This window comes from Xenopus laevis, chromosome 9_10L (genome assembly GCF_017654675.1).
Source record: "Xenopus laevis strain J_2021 chromosome 9_10L, Xenopus_laevis_v10.1, whole genome shotgun sequence".
NCBI classification, from domain to species: Eukaryota; Metazoa; Chordata; class Amphibia; order Anura; family Pipidae; genus Xenopus; species Xenopus laevis.
In genome coordinates this window covers 74769547-74782666 of record NC_054387.1, presented here as the reverse complement: position 1 = coordinate 74782666, position 13120 = coordinate 74769547, and the positions used below count along the sequence as shown (strand labels likewise).

The 13120-nt window shown below is 38.7% G+C and overlaps 1 protein-coding gene across 3 annotated transcripts in view; it reads right to left on the bottom strand.

The window, feature by feature from the left end:
* The window catches only part of LOC108701361 (ceramide synthase 6-like), an 83628-nt gene that overhangs the window by 42397 nt on the left and 28111 nt on the right, over positions 1 to 13120 (bottom strand). For all 3 annotated transcript variants that reach the window (XM_041576109.1, XM_018235879.2, XM_041576110.1), the window contains exons 2-3: positions 6603 to 6708; positions 4068 to 4198 (exon numbers count right to left, since the gene is read on the bottom strand). In XM_041576109.1, coding sequence (XP_041432043.1) covers positions 4068 to 4198; positions 6603 to 6708 — 237 coding nt within the window. The remainder of the gene's footprint in view (positions 1 to 4067; positions 4199 to 6602; positions 6709 to 13120) is intronic.

Below are 13120 nucleotides of genomic sequence, written 5' to 3'. Positions count from 1 at the left end.
TCATATAAAGCCTGCTACTGCACTACAGTAATCCTGTACTCTAGATTGCAGTACAAGCTATGACAATTTGCCATTAACATGCTGTGGCCTAATTGAGATTACTTGGAACCCTGGATGCCTTTCTGCACTGAGTTGCAATGCAGGTATTCAATAGGCATTATTTAGACAATACAGCATATTTAGGACTTAAAGGATTTTGGTTCAAGTAGCCTGCCCCCCTAGAGAAATGTAGCAAAAGGGGTGACTGGGTGCTAGTATTGTTATAGTAGCAGCTATGGGGAGGAGGTTTCCAAAGTTCGGCATTTTGCTCTAATAAATGCAGTGCAAACATCCTTTTTAAAGGAGAATGAAAGTCATATCCCATTTGGGGGTGCCAAATGTTAGGCACTCCCAAGTGAATGTATTTACTTACCTGAAACCATATGCCGGTGCTCCTATCAGCAAAAAAACTGCACTGGCCATGAAATCTTCCAGTGAGCACCACGGATCGATCCTCTTCCGACTTCTTCTTGCGGCTGCACATGCGCATTAGATCGAAAAGCTGAACTTTAACAAAAAAAATTGTCTATTTCGTTCAATTGCACATTTGTCTAACGTGGAAAATTTGAAGAAAGAAGGAAGAGGATCGCTCCATGGTGTTCACTGGTATAACCCCGGGCCGTCGCAGTTTTCTGCTGATAGGAGCACTGGCCCGAGGGTTTCAGGTAAGTAAATACATTTGGCACCCCAAGTGGGATATGACTGCATCTATCCTGCCATGTGTTCAAGGTTATATATTATATGTAACTGGTACACTATCATGTCATGTGCTCTGGGATATTATATATGGAAAATATATACATATATACCATAAATATCAATATGGACCAAAATGAACTTTGTAGATACAGTATATTCTACAGTAGAAAGAAACTTCCTCCACCTCTCATTGCCCTTAAATACCAAAACAGTTCATAATGAATTCTGAGACAAAGCTATATGCTCAGAGAATGAAATATTAATTACAATTTTGTGAGAGAACTGCAGTCAATGTCTGCTTATTATAATCTAACTGCTGTAGCTGAACTGCTTAGACTGGTTTAAAGATATCCTTGCCATGCTGTCTCTTTGGCAGCTTGAGCTAATAAATAAAGAACACTGTGTCAATAGCAAGCCATGTTATTTAATTAACAATGTACTCCATCAAAGAGAATAAGCTATAAAATCAGACCTGCCATCTGCTTTTTAACATTGCACCACTATATGACACTGAAAGGCAATTACTATATTCACATTAAATGACGAGCTCTCATTCTGAAAAGGTGTTAGTGTGCAAGGCCTTTACTATTTAATGTAATTAAACCAGGCTCTGCCAAAGTTGAATTTTTATAGAGAAGCTGTGAGTGATGGTCTCCCTCTGCTTTGTCAGGCCAGAAGCAGAGATATGATTGGTTGCTATGCAGTATGATAAATAGACCCAAAAAGTCTTCTGTACTTTAAAAATCTATAGGGACCAATCAGCAATTAGTTATTTCAGATCAAGTAAACTTAAATGTTTGAAAGCACAGATTTGCATGATTCTGGGATACTGGCCAACCTTTGCCCAATTACGCTTTTGATTCTATTAACAGACCTTCAACATTCCAACTGGTCATATACTTGCAAGACAGTACAGTCCTTTTTCAGTTGGGGGAGCATGCAATGCCCATAAATTCTCCCCATTCCTATTTAGAGGTGTGTGGAAAGCCATTTGTTGAGGGTAGAGATGCCTTTTTTTATCTTTGTATGTTTGTGCCTTAACTCCAACTGGAGCCCTAAAAGGATGGTTTCTTCTCCTACATTAAGCAAAAACAAATTAAAGGAACAAACCAATCTGATATGTTTAGCAATCTGGCAGAATTATATTTTCCTATGTTTCTAAGGGTCAGGGCACACAGGCAGATTCAGGGAGATTAGTCGCCCAGCGACAAATCTCCTCTTCTTCGGCGAGATTAATCTTCCCGAACTGCCTCGTCTGCCTTCCCACCGGCTAAAATGTAAATCGCCGGTGGGATGGCACTCGGCGCATTTTTGTTTTCCGAAGCCGCCCGATGTTTCCTTGTGAGGCAACTTCGGGCGACTTAGGAAAACAAATCACACCGGGTGCCATCACGCTGGCGATTTACATTTTAGCCGACGGAAAGTCAGTTCAGGGAGATTAGTCGCCCCAAAGAAGAGGAGATTTGTTGCCGGGCGACTAATCTCCTTGAATCTGCTTGTGTGCCCTGACCCTAAGAACACATAAACATCAAAATGTAGCATTCCAGGGATTCTGCATGAGTGAAAATTGAGCAAACATCCATCAAAAGGACTGTTCTTTAGCTGGGAAGCAGCGGGTGGGGCTTGGTAAATGATACAGAAATAGGATACCTAGGCATAAGCCACTTAGACATTATAAATTGCTCCCAAGAAGTCCACCATATAATAATACACCTTCTGTATACAGCACATCTCTACTGTATATTAAAAGCCTGGGTAACTATTTTTAACCCCATAAAATTGCTTCTTTATCAAAACAGCTTTTTTCTTTCCTCTTTTCAAGGCTGCCCAATCGAAAAACAGACGCACATCCAGTATAAAGATATCAGTCATGGTTCTTCAGCCCAGTATACGTGATACCTGAAAAATCACACTAAACTTTTTTATTCATGTGTGTATGGACAGGGTTGCGGTTGGAAGTTCAGGCCAAAAATTTTACAAAGAAAAAATTGTCATCCCCACAGGGAAATCATTGGATTAAAAGTGTGTATCTCCATTTTAATGGACAGTGCAGATGAAAGACTGGAGAATGTTTGAGACTCTGAATATCACTGACACTTAGATATCAAAGGAAGAACACAATTTTCAAGATAGCATGAATTAAAATTGATGACAGATTTTCATTGCGTGCTATTGATTTAATAAGCATGAGTCTGACATTAGGTTTATGATCCCTTGAAGTTCACTAGTTAAATTCATTAGCTATGGCACATTAATTGGAAAACACATTATCCGATGCTCTGTAATCAGAGGGTCAAACTGATTTTTTTCCCTCAGTATGAGTTGCAGAGAAAGACATCTGTTGGAAATGTTAATTAGCTTAATTTACAAGGCTTTGCAATATTAAATGTGACACCTTTTTTTTTAAACATCTCAATTTAAGTTATCACTAAGTTGCCATGGCTTCCGTGCTGAGGAGAAGTATCTAATGTAGGCAGTATGCTGTGTTCAATTTATATATATATATATAAGACTAGTGTAATTCAATGCACCTTAAAATGCAGCAGTTTAAAGGAGGATGAAACCACAGCAGAGACCTCCAGTACTGCCCTGCCACTGTATCTGTGAATAAAATGCAAAGCAGTGCAGCAGGGTTGGAGGCCACCATGCCTTGTTGTTTGATGTAATTTTCACAGCAACAGAGCATGCGCAGTTGAAGTCAGGGTGGATTATGAGGTGGCCTCTGCCAACCCCTCTGCACTACTATGCTTTGTATTTACTGGCAAGATAGTGGGTCAACATTATGGATCCATTGTGGTGTGGTTCAGGAGGGTGGCTTTTGGAGAGGGTATAGGGTCACAAAATAAGAACCAATAAGTTTAAAAAATATCCAGGATAGCAAATACATATTGACCACTCACCCACCCCAAATGATCTTCAATCTAGGAGAACAAATTCCAATTGTCCCCAATTCTCGCCCACATTGGCTTTCAGTCTAAGCCCCGCCACTGTTTCAAATCCCTCTGAGTGGTTTGGTAACGACTGCTCTAAGCAAAGTCCCAGAGTCTGCCATTGGACAGAGGACCAATTATTTTCCAAAAGGGATCTGACAAGCTAAACCCTGAATGGCCCCAAATGAGAACATATCATGGCAGCTGTAATGTGTCATTCACACACTACCATTCCTGCTAACACTTTTTCATTGTGGAACCAACATATGAGGTCATCAGTGCCCAACTTCTACCTCACATGGTTGTCAGAGGGATGTTGGGAGGTGCAGTCACCAAAATCAGAAGGGTCTCCATTTGCCCATTACTAGCCTAGATGGAAAAAAGAAAATGGCCCCTTACATGCTCTCACAGAACCGTGTGAGTGTACTCGGTTTTTCTTGATTCCTCCTCTGCCGAAACCAACGCTGTATATTTCGCACATCCCAGTCCAGCTGCTTAGAGAGTCCATCTAGACGCTTCTCATCAGGGTGCTGCAATGCAAACAGCAACAAAGTTATAGTCAATACAAATGGTTACACTGTGTTTATTTGAGGTGCCATTTATATATTGTATATTCTTTGTGGGACTGCAGCCCTATGATAACCGAGTTTTACCAGAATGGTCAGTCCAGAAATGTAGAATCTCACTATTTCAAGTCATAGGGTGCCTCAAAAGCCATAACTATATAGGGACCTAGTGGATCAGTTGGGTTTCTCTTGGTAGTCCTGCATGTATGCAGTTTAGTCACCTTTAGCATATTCAACGTTCTGACAACATTTGTATGGTAGTGTCTCTTTCTCGTAAAGGGGAATTTCATCTTTGAATGAAGAAGACATTGCAAAACTGGTTTGATGGCATGACAAGTGTTTGTCCATGGAGAAAGCAGCAGGCACTCACAGATCCCATGACAGGCAAAAGTAAAGGCCTGTAGGCTGTGTTTGTTCACTCCTTACCTAAAATAAAATTTGCAGTTCCTTTATTTTGCATGTCATGGGATCTGTGAGTGTATGCTGTTTTCTCCATGGTCAAATAACGCTACCTTGAGCTGCAGGTCTGAGGCATCTGCACCTGGACCCCACATATTGACAGGTGAGATTATACACTTTTGCTGCCTCCCCTGCCTTCCCGCCGGCTTGTGAGGCAACTTCGGGCGACTTTGGAAAACGAATCGCTCTGAATGCAATGGAGGCAGTTTGGGGAAATTAGTCGCCCTGAATATAAAAAGATTGGTTGCCGGGCGACTAATCTCCCCGAATCTGCCTGTGTGCCCTGGGTCTTGGTTGGAACCAGGAATATTGTTCTTTTGAATCCATGACAAATGTTTGTGTCAGAATGTAAGCAACTCTTTCAGACCCCCACAGTTTTAACCTGTTTTGATTAACAGTTGGATGAAACACAGTCCTTGGTGTAAAATGGGTGTTAGCCAGAGATCAGTGTAGCTCTAAATTAACTGGAGACTGATGGTCTTAGCACTTTTATAAAACAGAACATACTGTCATGCAAGTGATAAAATAACAAAATGAGCAACCAGACAGGGAAGTCAAGTGCCTATGAATACGACTTTGTTGAGTGTCACTAATTTGCTGCATTCAAATAAAGATCCCATTCAGTATGGTTTATGACATCTTAAAGTAAAGGGACCATATACTCATCCGCACAACTTAATGTAAATATTAAATATAAATACATTTATTATAAATTATTTATTTAACATAAATTATTTAGTACACTTTTCTGAGCACTTTTGCAATTGACATGAGTTTATTCTTTTTGTTTTGATAATATTAGCAGTTTTGGATCATTATTTACTTACTTCCCTGTACCCATCCATAGCTCCACCCCAGGAGGCACCTAGCATGATACTTATATGCAACCATAGTCATTACAATCAGATTCCAACAATGAATCTTTCTAATACCTTGTGTGCGATCACAGGCAAACACTAGCTCTGTGCACAAGTTTATGTTTTACATTGCCATTGTGTAAAGTGAGATTAATATTAAGACTTGCAGCATGAATTAATTCTTTACAGCAGGAAAAAAATCACCAGAAAAATGTACAGAAAGAAACATTTATGCAATAAAAGACCCAAAGTTCATACCTGGTCTAGTAACCCCTAGCAATCGCTTACTAGGTGACTAGTAAATACAACTTGCTGAATGATTGCTATGATTTACTACAGCCTGGGAAAAAATTGTGACTTTTATAACAGTTTATAAAAGGAGAAGTAACGATCCATAAAGCTGTAGGGGCAAATAAAGGGCAAAACATAACAAATGTCAAAATCCTGTATAAAGCCAGTCATCTTTAAGGAGGGGGCATCTAGGAAAGTTGATGGCGCCTCATATCTTATCAGTTGAAAAAATTTCTTTAAAGCAATTTGAGTGCAATTTGAGTGCAGGGATATACATATAGCTACTGAGCCCTTTATTATGCCCCAGCATATGTGTGTACCTTTACTTTTTCTTTAAAAATCTACTACAGTACATTTTACTGACAGTTCAGATTTAGCTGCTTAGAATGAGTTCATGTTTTTGCCCTTCAGTTCCCAAGTCTAGAACCAGCGTAGAGCAGACATATGGGTTCATTAGCCCATGCTCTTATGGCAGGAACAAAGTAGTGCAGGTTGGTCTGTTCCAGAGAAATGTTTTTGTTTCTTTGACTTTCCGATCCCTCTTGTTTGGCCCCATTGTTCCTTTCTTTTCTTCCCCTGCTGGAATACATCAACACCTCACACCATTCTATGGTCTTAATCTCGAAGGGTCAAGACTGCTATGTAACCAGTGCATAACCCTTTTTGTTTAGGCCAATAGTGTGAAGTGATATATACAACTGTACCTCTGATTTCTGAGCATTGGCAAAATACATTTCTATGTTTATATTCCCAGACAATACCTTTGTGATTGAAGTGAAGACCTTTTCAAGAATGGCATTGTGCTGAGCCTTCTGTGGACCACTTGCTTGGATTTTCAGGGCCAAAGCGCACGGTTTAGCTATAAACCTACAAAATAGAATTACCTTGTTCAATGTACTAACACATAAAGTCAAGGATAAAGCATCAGACAGGTCTACATAAGGACAGCATTTAAAAAAGAATTTGCAACCTCTATTCTGGCCTTTTTAAAAATGTGTTACAAAGGCAACCAGAGTTCAACCATCTCAGTGCAATACCATATTCATGTTAGCAGCTCCTAAAAATACTGACTTTCATTTACCAAAACTTAAAAGGATATCAGTAACCCATACCAACTCATTCCACTTAGCCACATTTGGTCTTGAATAGGATAGAACAATCCAAAGCAAAAAGCCTTTTTTCAGAGGTCTGCTTCTGAAAATGACAAATAGTTCATGTGCTTTACTTCTCTGAAATGAATTGGGTCCATCATGACATATGGACACAGTCGTCAGTGAGCTTTTAGCCTTAAGTCAAGCATCATTACATACATTTACATATGATGGCCAACAAAGCGTGTCCAATCCAAGTCTTTGAGATAAGCTGTTTCTACAGTTTTTAGCTTTCCTGTCTGCTTGATATCTACTGAGGATCACATTATCTTAAAAGACAAATACCCTTCAACTCATTGGTTCCCAAATAGGGATTGGCCCTTCAGGAAGATCTGGAGAAGTGGCAGGGTGACTTAGCTTTAAGTGAAGCAAAGGTGAGCTCTAAGGAAAATGTCTATTTGTTCTCCTAAGTATACCAAAGTCCACAGGTCTGGACTGAGAATCAAAATAGGCCCTGACATTTCAGGTACACAGAGGCCCAAACAGCCCCCCACCAGCCCACTAAATACTGACTTTTTATGGCACCTTATAGCAGCCCCTCTGGCATTTGCCAGAACCCACAGATTGCCAGTCTGGGCCTGAAAGCCCAGCTTGGTCAATTAAAATTTGGGGAGGTGCAGAACATTAGTTGGTCCTCCAAGATGGCCTAAATTAAATTGAAAAAGAATTTGGAGTGAAAGTGAATAAATTGGTTACATTTTTATTTCATTTTTCCCACATGGAAAAATATACAACCGTATGTTACACTATATTTGAGAATGCTTGTTCAGTCAAGAGAAGAAACGCTGCTATGGAAGGATAATCACTTCTTTCCCGACATCGCCTTACAAACATTTTAACATTAAAAGAAAAAAACTCAAATTAACATGGATTTACAGATGTCTGATTTTGGTGATACACTGGCAGGTAACTAACTGATCAATTAGCAAGCCAAATAGATGGATATATCCTGAATGTTCTCCTGCACTTGCCAACATTGATATCGGTTGGGATCATTCCCCCAACATACTCATGCAGCAATGAAAATGTACAACATTATTAGCACATTTATGGCCAACTATAGGGAGTGACCTATCTGAATCTATCCTGTTGCTTATTTAGAGAAGACAGTGTAACCAAAGGTGAAAGAATAAGGATGATGCACACTTATAAAACATATTCCACTATATGTTCTCTAAATTATGCACCTACAATACATTTCAGTCTACACATACTGCAGTTCTCTAATTCTAGAGGTCATGGAACGTATAATTCTACAGTTGCTTGGCTGAGGATATCTGGCTCTTTGAACAGAAGTTCTGCAATGCACCAATCTGTTTGGCATCACATCAGACAGAAAGGAGACCAAGAAGATCAAGAAGGCTCAGATATTAAGTACTTCTGGGTAAAAAAAGATGCAGTTCTAGTGCTTTATGTATCTTAGCTTTAATTGCAGTTGGACATCCCTCCTGAGTCTGCCAAGTCTAAAGCTGAGATATAATTTTATTGCAAACCCTTATTCATCGAGTCCTCTTATTCATGCACAGCAGAACATCAAGAAGGATCTGATATACCTCTAGGGTAAGCATTTGAAGGAAATCCATAAAAATCTTCAAAGAAACACTATCGTCAAAAAAAGGAAAGTTTTAAGAGCAGTTTTGGGAAAATATGTATTTACAATCCTGGAAAGGTTGTAATCATTATGCTTACATATGAAAATATAATCAAATAAGTGTTTTCCATGTTTTCCAAGTGTCTTCCATTTTCCCTTTTTTTAATCACCAAAACGAATAATTTATGATAATATTCTAAAGGTGCTTAACCGAAACAAAAAGAAAAGTTTTACCTAACAGACCATCTTTAAGGATTATTCTGCAATTAAATTTGCTGGTTTGAAGTGCGGAGTAAAGAGCAAATCATTCATACAAGGGTAATTGCTTAAATCTCTTACCATTACTTTAATGCTACAGTGATCCTGCAAATGCTAAAGCTGTGTTTTGGAACTTTAATATATGTATACCTTTTTTTAGATAGCTAAAAACCTTTCCTCTTCAGCTGTTCAGCTTCAGGTTCCAAGCTTTAATTAAGTCAGATTAAAGTAGCAGTCTGTTCAAGGTTGTCTTTGGGTTTTCTCCTGGGAAGCAAAACTGTTCAGAGAAAGTATCCTATCGCTGCAAAGGCATGTTGGATTAGCATAATAAAGAAATGTGTGTTCTTAATAACAAACTTCATCCAGACTGAACATATTTTTAACAAAAGAGCCTACAATTAAATAACACTGAAAAAATATATTGCTGTATAGCCAAAATAAAGTGTATTCATTCTAACATCATATATATACTACATAGACAAAAGCATCCACCTACGTGGCTCTACAACATTTCCTATTCAAACTATAAGGTTTGGGGTCACCAAAATGTCAGACATCACCCAAACCTAACCTGCCTCTACCAACCTGGATTCAGCCTGACCCGGCATGGAATCATTAGTTATATGATTGCGCCTGTCCACCCAATTTTGTGATGTCAAAGTTGGATGGAGTAAGCCTGACCAAGCATGGCATCATTACTTATATTCCTCTTCCTGAATCTTAAATCAATAAATGGGGTGGACAGGTGCAAGTATAAAAATGAATGACAGCAGATGGTCATAGGGCCAACCTGCCAGACCCACACAACACTCACAGTTTTACATTCTAATCTCATAGCAAATAAATCAGCTGCTGCCTTTCCTCAATAGATACCATATTCTATATATAATGTTCACAGTGTCAGCTACAATACATGTAATATGCCATGACTGAATGTAATAAATGACTAATAGCATCTCTGGTCAGGACTAGGGATGGGTGAATGTTTTCACCTTGTTTCGCCGCAGAAATGACGCCCATAGACTTGTATGGCATTGTGGGTCAAAAAAAAAAAAGACGCGTCATAAAAAAACATTGGCACGCGACAACATTTTTTTGACGCCCATAGACTTTAATGGCAACATTGCGTCAGTGGCAAATTGAAACGGGTCAAATTCGCCCATCCCTAGTCAGGACCAAACCCAGGACTTAGTGGTGAAAGGCAGAGATGCTACCCAGTATGTGACGGTGATACACTTACAATGCTGGTAAATATTGTGGATTGCAGATTTTAGCACCAGTTTCCATGCACGGACATTGCACTGTAACTTTGATCTGATTAGCTCAGTCACTAGAGAAATAACTGCGAAAGACTAAATTCAGCAAATCAATTTGCAAACATAAGCATCACACAAAAGAGTTTTACATGTCTATAAATCAGGTTGGATAACGAGATTGGATTTTCTCACACGCTAATTGGAAGAAAACACTCATCTCGCTCATCCCTACTGAGTCCCTCAAAGACATCTAAGCCAATAAATTCATTAGGGTTTTAACATTAACTGTTTCAAATCAAAATGTTCAGTGACCCTGGGGCTGAATTAGGACACACTGAGAACTGTAGAAATTGTCTCATATTTAATAATTTCTACTGTAGTTCCCTAATTATGATAAACAGAATATTAAAACGTATTAAATCAATGCCGAGCAGATGTAGTACATAAGTAATTAGCATTCTAAAATGGGAATTACACATTCCTTAAAAATGACTCTTTTAAACCCACCCAGGTCTCACCCAGAGTCTCAAATGCTCTTTCTCTTTCTTTATGCAAATGCACCATGGGGTGGGGGGCCTGAGTGAAACGTGATTTCGATACGCTGTATAACTATATAGTCTGTTTTGACAAATAAAGTTATCTTGGATCTTGAATAAGTAAGCATCCAAGAAACCAAAAACATATAGTCAAGTGGATACAGAGCAGACATAATTCTCTTTATGGATCCTTTTGCACCAACAGCTATCATTGAACTTGGAAAAGTATTATGGACAGTAGTCCATGTAGGGGCTACCAAATAGCCAATCACAGCCCTTATTTGACACCCCAAGCGACTTTTTCATGCTTGTGTTGCTCCCCAACTCTTTTTACATTTGAATGTGGCTCATGGGTAAAAAAGGTTGTTGACCCCTGCCTTAAATTATATTTACATGATATACAAGTTAATGACAATTTCCACAAAAAAAGAGTATACGCATACCACCTAGCACTTATAATCTATGGATATGAAAGTGGATAGTGAAGGATTCCCCTTGATACAGGCACTCTTGCAAAAACACTGCAGTATGAACAAACATTTTTCTACAAAAATGTTGCTTTGCCAATGTTTCTGTAGATCAAATTAGGAATCACATGAATAAAAAGTTAAGAAAATTCATAGTTGCGTTCAAGTTGATACTTTGGAATGCTCCCAGAAGGGGATGGTTTGTAATTTACTGGGAAGCAAGGAAACAGTGATGGAGAACTACTATACATACAGAAACAAAAAATGTGAGTTCCTTTTAGCAACCACAAGAAAGGATAACAGTATATCCCATGGGTCAAAACCACAGGAAGTAAATGATTGTGAAAGGGCTAGAGGGGGATTTTTTAAAGGGTTGAACAATATTTGTCACAGTTTAACAACAGGGAATGTTTGCTTACGTGCTGTTAATTCTAGGTTGAGGGGCAATAATGACAAAATATCAAGGGTCTACCTTGGGGTTTAGATAACAGCAGAAATGTTAGCATATTGGATTTAATATTGTATAACAATGATACAATTGAGCTATGGACGGTCAACCCAATGTTTGCATTTTTATTGGCTCTTAATTAGCAGATGTGGGTCAGGCAGAAGTCACTGCTGCACAAGGCATTTACCCTATGCCAAGAAAATAATTCATGGAAAAATAAACAAATTATATGTTTCGGCCCTCAAAGGACTTTTATCAAGAAGATGTAGAAACCAGTCAGAAGCGTTTCCTAGGAAACCCATGAAAAACACTCTTTTGCTGGAGAAATTGTTTAAAAAAAACAGTCCCGATGATGCTATTTTTTACATTGACAGTACAGCTGCAGGGCTTTAACAACTCCAAACTGGCCAAATACAAACAATGAGACTTAACACCTTGGTTTTGATGACACCCAATATCTGAGCTTCTGTATACATTTAATTACACATATTTCCTTTTAATATATATTTAACAACTACCCAAATAATCTTTTTTCTATGCTTCAAAAACACTAGGAAACACTACTACTACTATGGGTTCCACCACTTTTTCCTTAAAGGGGTGGTTCACATTTAAGTTAACTTTTAGTATGTTATAGAATTGCCAATTGTAAGCAACTTTTTATTTGGTCTTCATTATTTATTATTAATAGCTTTTTAATTATTTGCCTTCTTCCTCTGACTTTTTCCAATTTCCAAATGGGAGTCACTGACCCCATCTAAAAACAAATGCTCTGTAAGACAACACATTTATTGCTATTGCTACTTTTTATTTGGGCCCTCTCCTAATAATATTCATAGTCTCTTTTTCAAATCAAAACATGGTTGTTAGGGTAATTTGGACCCTAGCAACCAGATTGCTGAATGTGCAAACTGGAGACCTGCGGAATAAAACTCGAAATAACTCAAAAACTACAAACAATAAAAAATGAAAACCAATTGCAAATTGTCTCAGAATACCACTCTCTACATCATACTAAAAGTCAAACGTGAACAGCCCCTTTAATATGGTTATGTCTTCATATGACAGGCCTGTATTGGAGGCTGGCACTAAAAACTGAGTTTGCAATGTGAAAGGTTTCATGGTAACCTGAAGTTTTTGGCCAAAGTTCAAAGCAACATGCGTGGTGCAAAAATTATGGTTGAAATAGCATCATGCTATAGGGCTGTTTTTCCATGAACAGGGATGGGCAACTTGAGCTAAACTTCATCTTTCTCCAGGGAAATGTTCAGAAATATAAGGCAAAGTAATACTGGAGCAGATCAAGAACAAAAAGCAGAATGTCCTACAATGGCCTAAGCTTATACCACTATTTAGGGTAAGGCCTTGTCGCCTGGCGACTAATCGCCTCGTCTTTTGCCTCAGAGGCAACTTCAGGCGACTATAGAAAACGCATCGCCGCGTGTGCATTAGCACAGGTGACTTTTCATTCTAGCCTATGGGGAAAAACGCAGAGGCAGTCGGGGAGATAGTCGTGCAAAAGATGAGGCGATTTTAACAGCATTAGGCAGCACTGTATTTACAATGGGCAGT